This window comes from Pomacea canaliculata, linkage group LG13 (assembly GCF_003073045.1).
Source record: "Pomacea canaliculata isolate SZHN2017 linkage group LG13, ASM307304v1, whole genome shotgun sequence".
NCBI classification, from domain to species: domain Eukaryota; kingdom Metazoa; phylum Mollusca; class Gastropoda; order Architaenioglossa; family Ampullariidae; genus Pomacea; species Pomacea canaliculata.
Window position 1 is genome coordinate 20176496 of NC_037602.1, and position 20184 is coordinate 20196679.

General features: G+C 34.8%; 2 protein-coding genes across 6 annotated transcripts; both read right to left on the reverse strand.

The window, feature by feature from the left end:
* Positions 1–245: 245 nt before the first annotated feature.
* Positions 246–1778, reverse strand: LOC112554153. The gene is made up of 2 exons (XM_025221779.1): positions 1640–1778; positions 246–1040 (listed from the first exon to the last, which is right to left on the reverse strand). Exons 1-2 carry the CDS (start codon positions 1744–1746, stop codon positions 626–628), a joined length of 522 nt encoding a protein of 173 aa, XP_025077564.1. The 5' UTR covers positions 1747–1778; the 3' UTR covers positions 246–625.
* Positions 1779–2384: 606 nt separating this feature from the next.
* On the reverse strand, positions 2385–20161 carry LOC112554151 (probable UDP-sugar transporter protein SLC35A4). Of its 5 annotated transcripts, XM_025221776.1 has the most exons (12): positions 20012–20146; positions 19008–19023; positions 16545–16688; positions 16211–16321; positions 15153–15244; positions 13788–13893; positions 12441–12608; positions 12009–12067; positions 11669–11731; positions 10679–10935; positions 10047–10108; positions 2385–9712 (listed from the first exon to the last, which is right to left on the reverse strand). In XM_025221776.1, exons 4-12 carry the CDS (start codon positions 16304–16306, stop codon positions 9524–9526), a joined length of 1092 nt encoding a protein of 363 aa, XP_025077561.1. In that variant the 5' UTR covers positions 16307–16321; positions 16545–16688; positions 19008–19023; positions 20012–20146; the 3' UTR covers positions 2385–9523. The 5 variants fall into 5 exon arrangements, with proteins under 5 accessions (XP_025077561.1, XP_025077562.1, XP_025077560.1 ...); XM_025221777.1 differs by lacking the exon at positions 19008–19023 and having other exon boundaries at positions 15153–15241; positions 20012–20161; XM_025221775.1 differs by lacking the exon at positions 19008–19023 and having other exon boundaries at positions 20012–20161.
* Between the last annotated feature and the right edge of the window lie 23 nt (positions 20162–20184).

Here is a 20184-nt window from a genome sequence, read left to right on the forward strand (position 1 = left end):
CTTTAGACAAACACACATAGAGGGGTAGACATACAAATCTACTAACAATTATCAGGAGTATGCATGAATAACCTCTTGTGGGATGCAGAACTTTGAGGGGAGATTACCAGTGTGGGGTAACTGGGTGAGACTGCAAACATTGGGGGGGCTTCAACTAAAATAAGTAAAAAGTATTACAATGATAAATGAATACTAAAAGCATGGTAAGATTACACATTAAAAAAAAAGACCAAACCAACACAATCTTCAAAATGTCTATTTTACTCAAGGAGAAACAAAATGAACCTCTAAATTTCTTACACTTTTTGACAACTTACAGAATTATGATAAGGATAAGACAATTCCAAACATACAGAAAACAAGGTCACTGCTAATGCTATGAATTTATGGTTTGAATATTTGCAGAGTATGGAAAACAAATTTGTTACAAAAATCCACAGTTACTGTTATGGGCAGAAACTTTGATACATAGCTGGCTGCTATGCCATACCATGTGTTATGTTACAATTTCCCGAAAGACTCCACCTTTTACATATTTATCGTCGCAACTTTCTTGTGTTTACTCTTTTTGCAGTGAAAGTATATCCTTTTAGCAAATCTTTATTCACCAAATGTTGATTGTACTTTAGGTGATGTCTGGTAAAATCTGACCATTGTAAGTTCCAGACAAGATTCTCTCAAAGGGTGTAAGAACATGACGATCTTTTAAATATCGCCGCCATAGCACTTCAATGCCACTTTGGGTAAGGAGTCTCTTCTCGAGTCCATGTTTGTTCACTCGCTTCCAGGCACTGGGTTGGTAGTGTATACGTGCCCTTCCACGCACTAGCAGCATCAGAGGTGTGCTTGCGGATAAAAGGTTGCTTTCTTTGGCCATTAAACTACTGGAGCTCACGACAGAAAAACTAGCAGTTGGAGATGCAGAAGTTTTGGCTGAAACTGCTCTGTTACTTATAATCTGTGTAGCTATGCTACTCGCAGATTTGGATGATGGATTAGAAAAACTCTGCGGGTGCCGGCATAAGGCTGACATCCACTGCCTACAACAAATGAAAAATGAATATCAGTTTAATAACTTACTGGCATTTCATAATATATCAGTACCAAATCTGTCAATTTTTACAAGAATGCCTGTGTCTGAGCAAGTTCTTTTCAAAAAGCATAAATTTTATTTTAAAATACTAGTTTGTCATAAGACATCAAAGATACTTATTGTAAATATGTGTCTAGATCATGTAAACAAATCACTCGTTTTTTTCCGTTTTTATATAATGGTATTGAACTATAGATGCATCTGCTCTTGCGATGTATTTTGGCGATTTAACATTCATCTTGCTGGACAATGATGATTATAAAATAAAAATACGACGTAACAGGGCTTTTGACACGTAGGTAGTTTAGGCTCTAATAATTTGTTACTTTTAAAATAATTATGACTTCGCAAATGCTGATTAAAAGAGAAATCGAACAGAAAATAGCATCAGTCGGAAGTCAGCGGTGTCCTTCAGATGATACTTTTCAACCTATACTGGAAATCCTGCTGCTAGAGGCCACATTTTAAAATAAAGAAACACAAAACCCCATCTGTTAAGAAAATAACAACACTAAACTGTTATAAAAGTTAAAATATATTCCATACTTCAGAAACGGTGCTGTCATTGTAGTGAGTTCGCTGAAAACCTCAACCGGAAACATGCAGTCTCGGCGAGCACGAGTACCGTCGTCACAAACGTGAATCACGGACATGTATAGGTGGATTGCTGTCTGTGAAATGTGAATAAACCGGAAGCTTTATGCAAGTTTTTTAAGTAGTAAAACTGGAAAATCGTCTGCCAGCAGTCCAGTAATAACAGTTCGTGCACGAAAGACCTTGGACGAATTAAATGAGTGATCAGAAGAGTAGGCACCGATTCTCGACAGCGGGGGGATTGACTACCATACGGGTATCAAATTATTAGTTGGCTATCCGTTTCCTGATGATGACAGAAAAAGGAATTGTGAATACACTTATCAGTGCATTCTTGTCAGGATGTGTGTGTGCGCGCGTACGTGCTCATATATATCTGGAAGTCATTTTTTGGGAGTACATATATAATAGTGATAATAGTACGTGGCGGCTGCGAGTGTAGGTGTTTGTGATCAGCATTTGTCGCGTGGCGGCCATCGAGATACGGGTAAGGGTCGTCCCCTAACCTTTCCACGTCGTTGAGGAGTGATCGGGTGAGACTGAGCTTTTTGCGGGCCCACTTTGAGAACCGCTGTTCTAGAGGCCTGCAGCTAACACTAAACAAATAAACAACACGCGATTTGAACCGTGAATCGTTACTGACAGTACAGAAAACATCGTGTACAATTATAACAAAAGAAAAGAGAATACCTGGAAATTTTGATTATGAACTGTATCTGAGTGAGTAAATAAACTAACACTTTATAAAATCCAAAGTATGTATATGACACTGTTGGAAGATATATATTTTTTTATTTGAGCATAATGAATATAAGAAACTGCAGAGAACTTCCCGTGACACAAAAAAGAAAACTTAAAAATCATAAAGTTGCACGTGATACATTAAAAGTTGAAACGATGAGTACAAAGAATAGGGGACCAGACTGCAAAGCTTAAGGCTGACTAGAAGCCAACTTATCATTCAAACTAGCTGGAAAGTTTCTGGTGAATTCAGTCATATGGAAGACTATTTGTCGAGTCAAGAAATGACATCAGACTGCACGACCTCTGCAACTATAATGGAAGAAATGAGTGAGGTTTTAATGCTGCATAAATAACATCTGACACCAGAAACATGCTAGCACTGCAGTACCAATTTATCAGAATGGCCAATATCACTACTACTGTTAATACTTTGGTATGTATGCTTTGTGCATAACTTTTGATTTCAGTTACAAAAACAATGGGATCTAAAACAGCACAACAACTTTTGATTTAAGAGAAAGATTTAAGAAAATATCCATAAGTCTGATACTGTCCAAAAACACTTTCTGAATTTAAAAACCAAACTGATGCATTTTAAAGCACATGCTGCAATATGATCATTGACAAATCAAGGTTATGAAAGTTTGTAGTTTCCAAAAAGTCCAAATAATAAAGAGAATGAACATTTTTCAGGCAAGAAGAAAAGCATTAATGTATGTAGTTGGAAGCCCAGTTTGTAAGTACAGTCTGATCATCTTGTTTCTCAAAACATTTCAGCATACATGCTATAAAGGAAATATGAAAATACTTAGCAGAAAATACAATTTAGAATCAACAAGAATTGAAGTGAATCCCTTGGAAGTAAAATAATCTTTGGTTGATAAATATGTCCATTCAATACAAATATTTATCTCAACAAAAAAGCTGAATTTATATGTCACTATCAGCAGGGTAGTTGATTGATTTCAATTCATTCAGAATATTATGTTGTCTCTTAATATTTGCCTTGGAAGTGGTGACCAAATGATGAAGTTAAAAAAAAAGTGTTTATTTGGTGTTACATTTATTGAGTTTGACAATAAAGGTGAAAGACAAACAATATGTCTCCAAAATTTATCACATTAGGCATCACTTTTACAGACAATACACAAATCAAACATCACAATATTTACTTTCCCCGCAAACTCCAAGGCAAGTTACACCACAAATTGTTTGTCCTGGGATTGATTTCTCTCACGAATTCTTCCAACTAATTTTATTTCCAGGTTTATTCACCACTTTATTGTGTCAACTAATTTAATTCACTGACAAAGATGGCATAAGCATAGTAAAATAATGGAACATTTATTCCAAGAATGCTGTCTGTGTGATCAAGCACTGAGGCTGGTTCAAAGTGGCTTTACCTTGGAGCCCCAAAAGCTCAGTGATTCTGGATATTTCTTCAGAAACTGAGTTGACAGCTCATTTCTACTCCCTTAAGATCACTTAAGCCATATGCCACTGACACTTCTAAATAAAAGGAGTACTCAAGTCTGGAAATTCATCTTGCAGACCTTCCCACGAGTACCCTATGAAATTATGTGGATACTGATGATGTCAGAATCTCTGACAAAATTGGCTCTTTGTTGCTTTTCATATGGAGCCACCAAGCACATCTTACAACGAGTAACATAAAAATTAAAGAAGCTATGGATGAATATGGAAACAGAGTCTACAGCTTTCTGAGTTTCTGGTAGAAAAACGGAGCGCTCCTGCAAAATTTGATAATATTTGACAAACTGCATTCACAAAAACACTGCCAAAACCAAACTCTGCTTTATTTATAAAGCATACACACATATGTGTGCATGCAAAATGATTTAACTATGTCAAGAAATCTATTACCGAATATGTGAAATCCTAAATATAACTCAATAAGAAACAAAAGCTATGTAAGTTTTGTCATGATGCTGATGGCTGCTGACGTCTGGGGGAATCTCAGCAGAAAATAAAGACTGCTGGAAGCTTGGGGAAAATGATGAAGCTGTGGCAGCAATTAAATGGAAATACTTCTTACAAAAAGTAAAGTCACACCAATTGCCCTTGTGGATTAATAAAGTTGTATTGTAGCAGATGTTAGGAGCGACAGCAGATGACACAATCATAAAATGATCAGGAACTAGCTAAGCAGATCATGAAATTGTCTGCAGAAAAATGTAAAGGTGTGGAGAATATAAGTGGAATGAACAAATCTTATGAAAATTTGGACATCAAATCTGGTGTTCTTTTATTTTTGAATTGTTGAACACAAGCATTAAAGCTATATGTTTACCATAGAAAAAAAAAGTCTGCTTGATTAATACTAAATTAAAAAACACAAACCTAGGCACTTGACAAAAGCAAAGAAACTACTTTTTTTTTAATATATAAAAAATACTAAACTGAAGGCTCTGTGCATTGACAGGATTTGAGCCTGTGTGGAAGATCCCATTGGATTTCTAGTCTGTCATCTTAACCATGTAGTCACAATAACAATAACAATAGTTGCAAGTCCCTAAACATTGTGAAAATTTTCAGTACCAATGTTGGAGATAAATTCATGGCACTGAACTTCAGGACTGTGATGTAGACACCTTATCTGGAAACACACAAAAAAAAGTGGTACTGTCAACAGCCCAGGAAGTGCCAGGGCGTTAAAGAAGAAACAACGTTGGGTCATGAATAACTTTCTAGATATCTGCGACCAAAGGAGGGTCTTGAAGAGAGATAAATCAAACCTGAGGCAGCTTCCAAATATGAAAAGGCATTTGTGCCACCAGGAAAAGGATGAAGGGAACTAGGGAAACCTGGATTGAGGCCCAATACTGCCCCATAGAAGAGATGATAGCATGATGCTAAAGCAAAAAAAGGCCTAACTGCTACTATGGACTCTATTAACAGATCAACACGATTTCAGTCAATGATGACAGCAATGGCTGTCTTTTCACAGAAAGTACTGCTGTATTCAACTGAAAGACTGAATATAACCAGACTAGAATAAAAAATTTTACAGATCTTACAAATAAAAAAGGACTAGAATAAAATTTTTTACAGATCTTTACAAATAAAAAAGGAAACAGCAAACAGTACCAGAACTACAGAGCAATAAGCTTAATACAGAATTTGCATAAGCACCACCACTTAGGAATTATTAGCACAAGAACAGTTGGGTTAAGAACAGGTAGGAGCACAGTTGAGCAGATCTTCAATGTCACATCCTGATAAAGAAGCATCTTCAGCATCAACAGGACCTGTATCACAACTTCACTGACTTTAAAAAGTACTTTGACAGAGTCTGCCATAAGGGCTATGACGTGAGGCAAAAATTCAATATCAACAAGGGTCTCATCTAAGCAGTGTACAAAAACTCAATGAGCATATACCCAAATTGGAGTTTTCTCTCACCATGCATGAAATCCTCCATGATCATCACATTTCCATTTCCCCTGGGGGAAGGCCAATTTGCAACTATGCAGACAACAGAGATATGATATCAGGCACTAACAGAGAACCGCAAAACCTTACTGACAGCCTGTTCGAATGCATGTGGAATGAAGACCAACACTGGGCCACTGGCAAAGCAGATAGCTACATGAACGGAGTGTAGCTGGAAGAGGTCAACAATTCAAGTACTTGGGAGCCACACTCTCCCAGAATGACAGCTACATGACAGATATCTGCATCAGGACCATGACAGCATCAGAAGCAATGGATAGACTGAAGAGGGTCTGGTGCATAACATCGGTTTTACTATGAAGTACAATATGTACAAGTTCCCTCTAGTACCAGTCCTGCTTTATGGATATGAAACATGGACATTGCCAATATGGAGAGGAGAATCAGGCATTTAAGAACAAGTGCCTGAGAAGGCTTCTCCACATCTTGTACAGAGTACACAAAACCAATGACTTTGTACAAAGCATGAATTACTAGTTACATGATACCAGGAACCCCTACTTGCAACACACAGTGTACTTGGTTTGGCCATGTGGACCAGCATAACATTCTGTCAAAGACTGTCCTTCAAGATACCCTGGAGTGTGGTTGAAGTAGCGGTGGCCAGAGGAAGAATTGGCTTATATATGCTGCAGAGGTCTGTCAGGGGAGAAGCCAGACTAAAATGTTGCACCCTGGCCATCCAGGTCGGGGGTTTTGCTTTGGGCTAACAACCCACTCATATATATATATTAAAAGAAAAAAAAAAAAGAAAGAAAAAAAAAGAAAAGGAAAAAAAGGTGTTACAGAAACCGCAACAGTACCACAATGTTGTGGCCCTATGCTCCTCAAGGGAGCAACAAGGAATAAACTAAACTATGCTGTAGAGACATTTGCAATATATAAGACATGAAATAGTGGACTGGTCATCTTGTGCAGGACCTGCTCACCATCGCCTAAGACAAGGATGAGTGGCAGGCCTTGTCAGCATGTCCAAATGCACAAGGACCTTTCCATTTGAAAAGCACAACAGAAATTTTTAACATTTCACAAACTGTTTGTCTTATGATGTGCATTGTACAGCATGTGCTATCTTTGGGAGTAGCTTTTGATTTTGGCAGTTCTTAGTTTTTGATGTACAGTGCTTTCAACAAAATTTTCTGAAACAATGTGTATGTGACATTACAAACAAACAAACAAACACACAAACAAACAAAAAAAAAAAAAATTGTTGTCAAAACATTAACCTCCACCCCTAGTTTTTATGTTCTAAAAAAACCTAGTATGTAAGAAAACATTTTGACACCTGCTTCATGCAAATTATACGAACTCAGTTCTAGTTCTATCTAGTATTTCTTGTTATAATCATATACATTTTTCATGGTCATAGAAATAAATTATAAAATTAAAAACACAGTCAAATAATTATATTACAGCTAAGTTACAGTTCAAATATGGACCAGGAGACAGTTTAACTAGAATATCAAATGCGTTGTATTTGTTAAAAGTACAATACATTCATAGACAATCTGTTCACATACAGATAACAATGTCGCTAAAGATAAGGTAATGTTTCTGTTGCAAAATGTCACTTAGAACTAAGACAGCGAAGAAAAAAAAAAAAAAGACTTGTCAAGCACGACTTGTCAAACATGACTGGCCTGTCAATTAAGTACCTCAGGCCCTTACGACCTGCATTTTGGCTGACAGTTAAGAATGGAAGACTGGCCTGCTAAAAACTATAATTAAAGCATTTTTAAGGTTTTCAAAAACCTTACAATAAGTACAATATGATCTTAACAATTAAATAAACATTTTAAGCTAGTTTTACTGTATTTCAATAAAGCAAAGCATTCTTAAGTATTCTGTATTGTTTTTAAATGAAAAATGCAATGGCCGCTCTGAAGATGCATCACTGAATGAAAGCAGGAAAACAAATTTTTGTAATGATCTAATATAATACCATATTCTTCAGTTCACCTATCACCAGTGGCGGACTGGCCAGTTGGGCATTTGGGCAATGCCCGGTGGGCCTATTTTGATCTATAGAATATTATAGGCCTATTTTAGTGAGAAGGGCCGCTCTGTAAATAATGCCCGGGCCGCTTTAAAGCTCCAGTCTGCCCCTACCTATCACCATATTCTTAAGCCAAAAATATATTTTAATATAAAGCAATTTTTTTCTTCAAGTTTTCATTCAAACAAAAGATTGTATATCTTCCAAGTACCAACCATCTCCTCTGGACTGGTCCAATTTTATGAGCAAATTCACTCACAATGCTTTACTACCATTGCTGCTAAAGGAAATAAAAGTATGAAATCTGCAGCTAAAATTACCAATATTGCAGCATAATAAAGCTCTCAAAGAACTTCATATAAGTTTAGAGTTTTGGTCTACTGATGAATACAACTCCTTTCACAATATGCTGTTTGATGAAACAAAACTAAAACTGATCTTCAGCTATGACAGTGACTTCCTGTTAATTACCAATATTTTTCCCTAATCTACTACAAGCAGTGAAATTGACCTTCAGTATTTTCAGCAGGTTGCTTGCTTGGTGTAAAAGACTAATTCTTAATATAAAAGCTGAAAAGTCACAGATTGGGGACAAAAACTTATCATCTTCATCGTCATTTGACAAGCAGCTCATTTTAAAAAACACTTCACGCTTTCAAACATTCTTACAAAATGCTAAGCCACATTCAGAAAAATTAAATGACAGGATATGATAAACCGACAAAGAGTAAAGTTCAGAACTAATATGTTGAAATAAAACAGGCCAACACTTGGAAAATTCATAACATTTTGTACATATACATCACATGAGTATTAAAGGATTAATCACTGGTAATAAACATTTCTCCACATGACAGTGGCCAATATTACCTCTTTTTCAGCCATGGATATGGACTAGATCTACTATATCACTGTTTATTAAAAAGCACCATTCATTAAACAAAAAAACCCCAGATAAGCCAAGAGTAACAATGTCTTAACGGTGTGATATCATCTTGGTAAATATTTCAACTGCTCAAGATTAGAATATGAGTTGGCAATCGGAAGAAAAACATGGCTGGATCTCAACATGAAAGGTATTCCAAGTTAATGTTGGAACCATTTTCTAGGACTGGATTTCAGCTTACCATTGAGATTCATTAGGTCCATGTATATTTTTTGACAATGATAAATATCGAGTACTGCTTGCTTTAATTATCAAAGTGGGCAAAAAATCCACCAACAGCAGTAAACTGCAAGGACATCAGTCAAGGAGAGAAAGAGATATCAGATCTTTTTACCATGGATGCTGTTCAGAATGATGTTACAAATATGACAAAAAAAACTTATGCACAACCAAATAACAACAGGCCTGTAAATGCCATCAGTGTATTCAGTCTCACATTCTGTGTAATGCATACCTGGGAAGCCTCATTTCAAATATAAAAAACAACAGGCTATTGATTCTTCAGTCGTACTTTGTCTCTCCAGATCAAGAAAATGTATATTTCTCATCACCAATGACAATATTTTCTTCTATACAGAAGGCATCATGCACCAGATTCTTTGACTGTTTTTCTGACAGATGTTTATTGTAACAAAAGTTATTGGAAGCAACTAAATGATACACACAAAAAATCTTTTTAGTTGTAGTATATATAAATAGCAAAAATGACTAGAACCAGGGTTATGAAGAAAAAACCGTGAAGAGTAAGGCCCAAAACCAAGACAGAGAGAGCGGTACTAAAAAGCATAGCACAGGAAATAACAAAAAGGCGCACCAGGTTATTACCATGTTTCATAACTGCAGACATTGCCAAACCATTGAAGACCTGAAAAAAAAACATATCATATAAGAAAGAGTTGAATGATTTACATAAACTCTCCAACAGCTTAGTCCTCCCACTTACGAAATGTAGTTGTCATACACACCTGTTAAATATACCTTTGACTGCAACATTCTTTGGTCAACTCACCTGTTATGGAAGTTATGTCTGGAAATTCAACCTACTCATTTGCATGTTTCCATCCTCACTTAGTAAATGTTTTATACTTGAAATGTGCACGAATGTGATTTTTTTTTTATGATGTACCGAAAAAGTCCAGAACACTAGACAACTAGATATAGTGTGCACTAACACTTATAAATATTAGACAAAGAGTTACCTGAGTCAATATGATCAGCCAAGTGTAAATAGAAAATCCTTCCAGGAGATGAAAATGTGCATCTGAGGAAATATAAAAACAACAAATGAAGGAACAGTTTAAATGCCTTTATGATCTCTATACACTCTCTCAAACTGAATTCCATCAAGCCTTTGTTGCACAAGATCCAGTGACAGACACATCTAGCATTTCTTAAATGAACAGTCATCCATGACCTTACTTCTGTTGTCCGTAAAACCAGATATAACTGCACAATACTTACATATACTCAGCAAAACAAATACATATACCAGTTTATCAGTAACTTAGTTTGATTTGCCACTCTCACAACCAATATCTAATGTATTATTTGTTCTAGGAAATGTTGGGAGTCTGAAAACTGGCTGTAAATCTGTGCAACAAATTTAACTTCCAGTACTTGCGCAAACGGTTTAACATATCTGGTCTCTGCTCTACCCTCAAACTAGTGTTTTGAATATTCTATTTCACTTGCCTTGTTTGCTGTTTAGGACTTTAAAAAAAAAAAAGACCAAAATAGGAAGATCAACATTCAAGATGACATCATTGACACAAAACATTTTATGGTACATAAAGTATTCTGTTGCATAACACATTCTTCACATTTTACTTACTGTCAGCATCGGAATAATAAGCTACAATTTTGCTTGTCAGCCATGTGAAGAGATTGATGGCAACTGTAACAATGTACAGCATAATGTTTTGCAAATGCAAGGAAGTGTTAAGGTCTTTCTTGAGAATGTACTCAGTGTAGACTCCAGCAAAGGCAGAAATAAAGCAGTAGATCAGCATGAGTACAAGTCCTGTCAGCGTCACATGCAGGTGAAGCTCCGAGGATTTCTTGACTGTGTTGTCACTGAGACTGAACCAACTACACAAACATCAAGATCAACGTCAATAAAATATACAAGATAGTATGTTTCTCATTTACAAACAATACAGAAAGCTTTAGAATGCCTTCTTTCTGTGAACATGTCTAATTATGAATGTCAAGACAAATATAAAAATGACTATGTAAAGCAGCCTTAAAAAATAAAAATCAAAAGATTGTTGTGCAGTCAAATCCCTACTCAACTAATCACATTACTGTGGTATTTACTACTCTAAATAAGTAAAATCTACATTAGTTACTGACAGTCCAATTCATTTTCCGCGAGAACTTTGAAGTAACATTTCTGACTGCATATACACACTCTCAGATTTCATTTGTAATATAAGAAAGGCCGTGAGTGATGCTGCTGCTTAACATTCTACATATCTCTCAACAGTCTTCTGCATAACACTTCTCTTTAATTAGACCCAATGAACACAAGGTCCTAATGGCCCCATGGCCTAAAGGTCAAAAGGACAGTAAAGGGTGAAGCCAACCCTCCTGCTGCCTTTGACCTTCTCAGGACCAATGTCTGCTTAGGTGGAGCAGGTGTTGTTTTCAAGGCAGTGACCTTTTTCTCAAAAAAAAAAAAAAAAGCTCGAACCACCAGACTATGGAACCTCGTCAACAAACAAAACAATGACACTTGATAATGAATGAAACAGCCAGTGCTGAATTTATCCTCTAATTTTGATTGTTCTGAGATAAGCTACTTATCTTTTCAAGTACTGACCTGTCACAGACACCAGCTACAGTAAGAAGCCCAACTGACACCCACTGTTTTATCTTCAGCTGCCTGAAACAACATAAAACTTGTAAAATGTTGGGAAAAAAACATTTTCATGCCAAATTATCAGGCACTAAATAACAAAATGATGAGTGAGGTCATGTTTAGGATACTTTTTGGATTTGACAAATACATTAAGCATGTTTAAGACTGCAATGAGACATGAGACACAGGTATGAAGGGGTAAGAGAACAAGTAAAACAGACAAGGAGCTTTGATACTCTTGTGACATGATACTGAGCATGAACAAGGAAAATAAAGTCTTCACTAAGCTGTTACCTCTTACCTCTGGAGCAGAATCCTGTACAGCACTGCTGTAGTCACAATCTTTAAATTTCCTAGTACCTTTCAAAACAGCAATTTTACAAATTATGAATAAGAGAAATAATAAATATTGAAAAGCATCATTGCTCAAGCCAGTATTGTTAAAGTCCAATAATAATTATAAATAAATAAACTACAGTGCATTCTGCTAACAAGCACTACAGTCATAAGTGCAGTCCATTTATAAATATGTCTGGGTTTGTTTAAAATTAATCCAAGATTTATATATATATCTAACATAAAATACATTTGTAATGATGTTAAACTTTGATCAACAGAGCTTGTACAAAAGTCATGTACTAACAACTGGATACCATCCATACCCACCCACCTACACTTGCCCAGGCTCACACACACACTTATGTGCATGCATACACACACATACAAAAATTACCTGATAAGTAGCGGGATCCATATGTGCTTGCATGAGAACTGATAAGTTGTTATTGATACTGTAGAGAATTCCTGGTACAGAAAATGGAAGGGCCTTTTGGAAACTTGGCCACATCCATTTTGTGTCTTTCTTTTTTGATGACACATATATTGACAAGGAAACAGTCAGCTGCAAACAAATATTTGTATCAAATATGAAGCTATATGTTTGGATCACCATCTGCACTTGAAAACATTATAGCTGTGTTAACTCTTTACAGTTCAGAAATTCTTGCACAAACACTGACAAAATATTTTTTTTAAACTACATATATCTAACCAAACTATAAAAAATTAACATCTTGCTACATGTGTGTGTATATTTTTATAAATCTGAGCAGGAAAACAACTACATAAATGTATTTATGTGAGACTAAATACATTATTATCCTTACCATTTAATATTTAAATTAAAAAAACCAGCTTTTTTAAACCAGTTTTCCCTGGCCAAAAATGAGTGTCAGAAAATGACCGTTATAAACTGTATACAGGTAGCAGATAAAATAAAATCTACACAATTTATAGTTACAAAAGTTTACTAAATATCAGAGATGAATTTCATGCTGCCAAGTGATCTGGTGACAGCATGCAACCAGCATTAGGATGGTTAACTCCTAGCAGTAGACGAAATATCACTATTTTAAATGGATTTCAGATTACTACTAGCCATAGATCACTCAGCTAGTGATTAACAACAAAATGTGCATATGCCCCCTGATCTTGGTCTTTATCAACGAGTTTCAGTCAACAGAGAATGAACAAAAAATTTGTGATGTGACAGATTGAAAAGATTTTCTTTGGTTTGTTTTAAATTAGTATTAAGATTATTGTTTTAAAATTTGATTCTGTTACTTGTATCTTCTCTCTACCACCAAGCAAAAGTCAAGGAATAAGACCATTTGCTCTCCTTATTTTCCTTTTGTTTGATCTTCTGATCCATCAAGTTGTACATTTATACTTGCAAAATTATTACACTGGAATTTTAAGGTTTTTGAAACACTTTCCTCCCTACAAGCATTCTTCCTTCAAATTAAATTTTTAAACATGCACTAGCTGGATTCAAATAATGTTGAATAACTGGGTGTAATGCATGTCTTACTCATACCCTTATTATGAAGTTTAACTGGAACTTGGTTTGCTGCTTGTAAATTAAAAAAAATAAATAAAGCAAAGCAAAACTAAAGACGATAAATGAAAAAGAACTTTTCTATTATGAGATATTGGTGTAGCATTCCTGCTACCATGAAAATGAGTTGTAATTCAGCCATATGGTTACAGAATGGAAATTGACAACTGTCAAAAGAACAACCTTTAGACCCTCTATCATAAGAACCAGGGAGGTAGAGCTGAAAGGGATTATGCCGTTCTCTTTGCTGAGGTTGATCAAAACACCATAGGAGCCATATGCTGCTACCCTAAAAAAAAGTGATAAATTATGTTAGGCAGTAAATATGCAAAAAAAAAAAAAACATAGTTCCTTACAAACTCTCATTTGTATTTAACTGTTGGTTACTATTATATTTAAATAAACAGTAGCTAACAGCACACTTATTTAGTTATTTTGTAATTTGGATAGTACAACAATAAGCCTAGTCTGTTTCAAATATTGTCAAATTTTGTGGCATCCAAGATAAACTCATGCAATCTGATTAATGGCTTTGCTCGACCTTAATCCTGAAACATTAAAGAACTAGTGGAAACAATGTTTTCCCTAATGATTGGATAAAACTCAGTGCAAGATACTATTTTTCAATATCTGGGTGAATATCCATCTTCCATTCTTGAAATACATGTCTACAAACATCCCAATGAACACAGAGAGATAGGTCAACAACATAGATGTCATAAATGTACAAAGATATGTTTACGTTGTCAAGGCCTCGGCCATACATTAACTAGGCATATCTGTGTACAAATGTGACATCATAATTTTGACCCCTTTCGTTTATGTAGCTCGCTCATTAAATGATAGCAAAAAAGTCCTGCTATGTAGTTATGTTTGTTCAGTTTCTTCAATAAAAGGTTAATTGGCATATAAAAATGACAAAATATTGACCATTTTAGGAAGCATATTTTTCAAAATTTGAAATAAAACTAAATTTAACCTAACAGTTTGCAGATCAGTAAATAGGGTAAACTACACAGTGTAATTTTGTGGTTTTCAGAGTAAAGGCAACACATGCAAATTCAGAAGACTTACTTTATTTTTTAGTTAGAGAGTGATACATTGTACCTTAAGATAAAAAAAATTGGCTTGGGTGATGGATTTTTAAAAATAACTTTTTAGTCAATAACTTTTTTTTTTAAAAATTTTATTGCTACAAGGTTATGCCAACCTTCTCCAAATTTCAAGACTTTTTCAGACCTTATATATACAAAATGTCAAAATTCAATATTTCAAGCATAGAAAACTGTTCCATATTTTCCATAACTTTTCCAGACTTTCAATACTCAGTAAGAATCCTCTTTGTAATGAAATGTGTAGCGATAGTAGAATGGATAGCAATAACTATCCTGTAGCCCACTTATTACTGACATTATAATGTTTCAAGGGTGATGATTTAATTTGTGAAGATGTTAGGTACCAAAGATGGCAGCTTATACTGTGTCATGAATACTGAGCTCCAAAAAGTTGCTTAGTTTGGAAAATGTTTTAAACTAAAGAGGAACTCACATAGCCGTGAGGCCAAGCCAACTGGTCCAAGATAGATCTGAGATGACAAACCCTTCATTTCCATATCTAACAGGCAGGATAGCACCTGACTGCTGAAGGGAAAAAAATTCCAACAAGCACATATTAGTGCTAATGATACCTGAACATTTCTAACAGTTCATACCAAATCTTTTATTCTGGGATGCTAAGAAAAAGAATCTTATGAATGGTATCTATCACAAAATTAGATAAAAGAAAATGATCAAATAAAAGTTTCATCTTTCATTTCAATCTTCCTTTCCCATTTACTCCTTTTAAATTGCGCTTATATTACTTTTGATGAGAAACACTTTACTGTACAGGTTATTTAAGTAATGACATGATGGGATACATTTGACATGAAATATATAATGGACATTGTGGAGGAGAAACACTGAGTATAGAGGGTGCCTAAAGGTTTGTTGCAGTGTTGCATCACGATTGGTTTCTTGTATCGAACACAACGGAGAACAATTTGAACCATTTCGTTAGTATTTGTGACCCTCCATGACGAAATAAGTCTTAAGTTGGAAATTTGAGATTTGCCAAATTGCATATTTTTAAAAAGTACAGGTTCTGAACTTTCTGTCTTGATAACTTTATATGACCTTCTCATGATGCATATTTAACTTCCATTCTTTCTATACACATCTACACTATCATAATTTTCTATAACATTTTTTGTCTTCTCATTACTTGTTGCTACATGTTATTATTCCTGCAATAGAAAAATGTTCCAGTTTGTTTTATATTATTTTGCTGGCATGGAAGAAAACTTCCTGGGAAATAGATGATTTCAATTCAAAATGACTAAAGGAACAAGAGTAAGCACTTAGTAATAAAACAAAATCCCCCCCCCCCAAAAAAAAAAACAACAATAATGAAAAATAGATGGCTAAAAACCAATCATATTACAGTACTTTTAATAAAAGACTTTTTTCAATTCATATTAGGTATTTAGCAGTGATGCTTAAAAATAGACGGTAAACCACTTATTTGCCAAAACTTCAGGGAAAAGACATTCTTTCTTGCAGTCTTACCTTCATAACTTCTGTATCATTATTATTCTGTTGCTTGGTATCTATTGCCTCTTTGCCTGTGGTGTTTTCTAAAACAATGTGTTGAGGTGCTTGCATATCTTCTGCATGCTCCTGTTGTATAGGAAGAAGGTAGTAAACATGCATGAGAGATCACTCACAGAATCAATCACATCTCAAAGTCACCACTAAGTATGCACTTTAACACAGTTAAACTACAACTTTGCAAATAAATATTGATTATTATGTGAGTGAAGATCATAACACACAAAGAAAAAAGATAATGTCAATACTTTGAGATCAGAATATCAATGATAAGATATTGGCACATTCATACCTGCTGGGGCTAGTTGTGCCGGAAGAACTTAAGTCCCAGCCAGTTGAGAAACAGAGCTATGACAAGAACTATTAGAGTAGATGGCAGAAGGAGGAGATAGTAAGTCAGCGAAGTGGTGTCAATACTGTCAGAGAATTTATCTTCCTTGAATAGAAAAAAAATATTACTTTCACCTAATGTATTTCACATAGAAATAAATACACAATAATGCTAATAATTTTATGCTGATTTATAATGGATCATAACCTAAAGATTAAGGGAGAGCATGACCACACACACACACATATTCTCTCAGGTACACAAGATATGGTTCAATGATTTTGTGTAAAATGACAGTGTGCTGCTTGGAGGTGGCTGCTGGCTCTTTTCAACTTAATAGAGTTCCAAAGATGACTGGAAAATGGTGAAGTGGTTGTGCTTGCAATTATGTGTCAGATCATTATGTGTAGTGACATTACCCTTCACAAACAAGTATACACTGATTACAATGATTCCAGTACCAAGAACTGTTCTGGCTCAATCTCCAAATATAAATGAGGTTAAGAACTTTGCACTCCCTCCTCTAATTTTTCATGGAGAAAACACTGAGCAAATTAAGATGATCAAGTACCTCTGCATCCACTTGAACTGGAGGATTTCACAGGTCACGTTAACTAAACTACTTATACAAGAAAGCCCAGACCAGGTTATATAAGCTTTGCAAGCCTTTGGGATCAAAACTGAGATTTTGAAACTGTTCTGCAGCTGCTATATCAAAGGTTGGCACATCTTCTGGTTCTGTGCATTGTTTAAGAATCTGTCAATGAAAAAATCATCCTGCTGTCAGACAAAGTGATCGGTGCACAGCTACGTGTGGTCTATAGAAATTTTTTTGTCTGTGCTCCATAGCTCATCATAGCAAACTGATTCTGTTTCTGAGTGTGAGCATGTATGTGAGTATATGTGTGTGAGGGTGAGGGAGGGGAAAGAGGTTATATGTGCAGGTATAATGAGCGGTCACTTAAGGTGTGTGTGTATATATATAAATGAGTGATGATAATGAATCCTTTTGCTCTGTGAGCCTTTTCACACACAAAGCTCTATTTCACACAAGAATTGGTCAATGCACATATGATATAATAGAAGTTGTATGGGAAGATACATGACATGCGCATGCGCGCACACACACACTTCAATCAAATATTTATTTTTTTCATGCTTGTTACACTTTGGAAACTTGCTAATAAAAAATTGCCTGACTGACAGTGACTTAAAAAAACCAATATTAAACGCACCGAATACACTTTGAAATTTAGTTATAAATTACTGGTGAAAGCTGTCAGTGTAAATAGCTGATCTTTCAAAATGTATGTTTCTTGATCATGATTCATATTTTCTCACATTTTTTTTTTATCACAGTCAAGTACAAAAAGGATCACTTTTTTGGAAGATTTAAAGCAATTTTCACAACTACACAGCACAATACTACATAAAACCCCATATGTGGCCATGCAGGAAAGGGTCTTAATTAATTCAAATAACAACTAGAAACACATGAAGTAGCAACAGCTGCAACAAATATTTTATAACAGCAACACTGTAACCAAAAGGAATGTAGCAATTGAAAAATGAATATTTTTATTCTATTTCACAAATCCTGAGTGCAAAAGATGGAACTTTTATTAAGCAAAGTATTTTTTATACTTTTATACAAAGCAAAAAAAAAAAAAAAAAAAAACATACTTATTCACTGGTAAACAGACATTAGATTTTGACTCCTTCATTTTCTTGCCAACAATGAATTTTTTTTTTCAAAGATGAAAAACCTCAGCATGTTGAGGTCATTAGAAAGAAAACAGCATAAAAACTAAAGATAGCTATTTTGACACTATTATCATATTCATATCTAAAGTACTGCATAAAATCCATAAGTATGTTTATGATGTAGACATTTGACAATTTAGAGCTTTCAGGTACAGGAATGGGAGACTGCAAGGGTTAAAAGACTGGTTAAAATAATCTCATCTTTTGTGGGAAAAGGCTAAAATCATTTTATTTCAATACAACAAATTTAAGAAAAGTACTTATCTGCTCATTGAATGTTTTTCTACTCAACAAAAATGTTTAGTTTCATTTTAATATTCTAAATTATATCAAAAGTTAGGTTGAGCCTTCTGAAACTGCTTGCTTTAGTAACTAATGTTTGTTCACTTACAATCAGTTTATTGTAAAAGTCTTAAAAAGTAGATGTAACTAATAATGTTAATAATCATTTGACTGTTTCTTTTAAGAGCATATTTTGGTACTTACTAATAAAAACATTTTGTGACTGATCAGTCAAAATACATAACTCTAAGATATGTCATGCCTGAATAATAATCGTTTATTTAACTTTTTCAATGACCAAAATGTGAAATCACTGTTGCTTAATTTGCAACTTCATGTATAGGAGCATGCAGGTATGACAAACAAAATAATTTTCACCTTTTATAAGCTGTATCTGCAAACAAGAGTTCACACTTTGCCATCATATGACAGGATCCTGTGTGAAAATTTCTACCTCCACCACTAAAATTTAAAGATTAAAGGATTTGATCTTCATTGAGGTGCATGCAGAGTCTGGAAAGCTCATACAATTTAGCAGTGCACCATAATGATATCTATTTTCGTTTTAGACTTTTGATAACTATAAAAGCTACAAAGACGAATGCTCAATTAATACAGACTTACCAATAAAAACTGTGCTATGTCTTAATTTGTATAAAGAACATTTCATTTTTGAAATAGCACGGCAAAGTCAGTGTAGATGAAACATACTGAAATGTTGCAAACAATTCATCTAGACATGCAAATATTCAGATTTGTATGAATAAGTCAAATTTGAAAAATAATGAAATACAAAAATTGTAGGGCATAGAAAATATGTTTATAACTCTGAAATAAAGGACGAGCACTAGGGAGCAAAATGCACTGAAAACAGGCTAACTTAATTTTTATCTATCAGGACTTACTCGATCATTACTGTTTACCAATGTCAATAATGAAGCATTGACAAAAAAGTAACGTATAAACTCCAAGTTTCACCTATGAAAATATTTCTCCGCCAACTGCGTGCCACTCGAAACTATCACTCCAAAATTTCTAACAGAAAATAAACGACGAATGATCATGAACGTAGATCCTATATACAGGTCCATGGAATGATCATGATGAATTAGTTGCCTGCGGCAAACACGTACTGAGATCGCCGAATACAAATTAAGACTGGTGTATAGGCCAGTGAGGGCTTATCTACGAAAGCGTTAACTTTCCCTTACGACCCAATCTTTAAAATAAAATAAATGTATGTGTGAGTGCAACATTTTTAAGTACGTGTCACAAAGGTCTTTTAAACAACTCGAGCGAAATAATATTACAAACAATGCCTTACACTTTTTATTTAGATATTTACTAATGCCAATTGTCAATTAGATCAATTCTCTACTTACCATTTAGTAAACTGGTCAGATGTGAACGAATAGAGTAAATCAAACTTCCTAGAGAAACAAAAATCGTCTGCCATACAACTACAAGGGGAATCACTTCAAATTGCCATAAAACGGTCTACGGTCATTTCGCCCCTAGGACTTTGGGGCGAGAAGACCAGCCGCCAACCCCAATA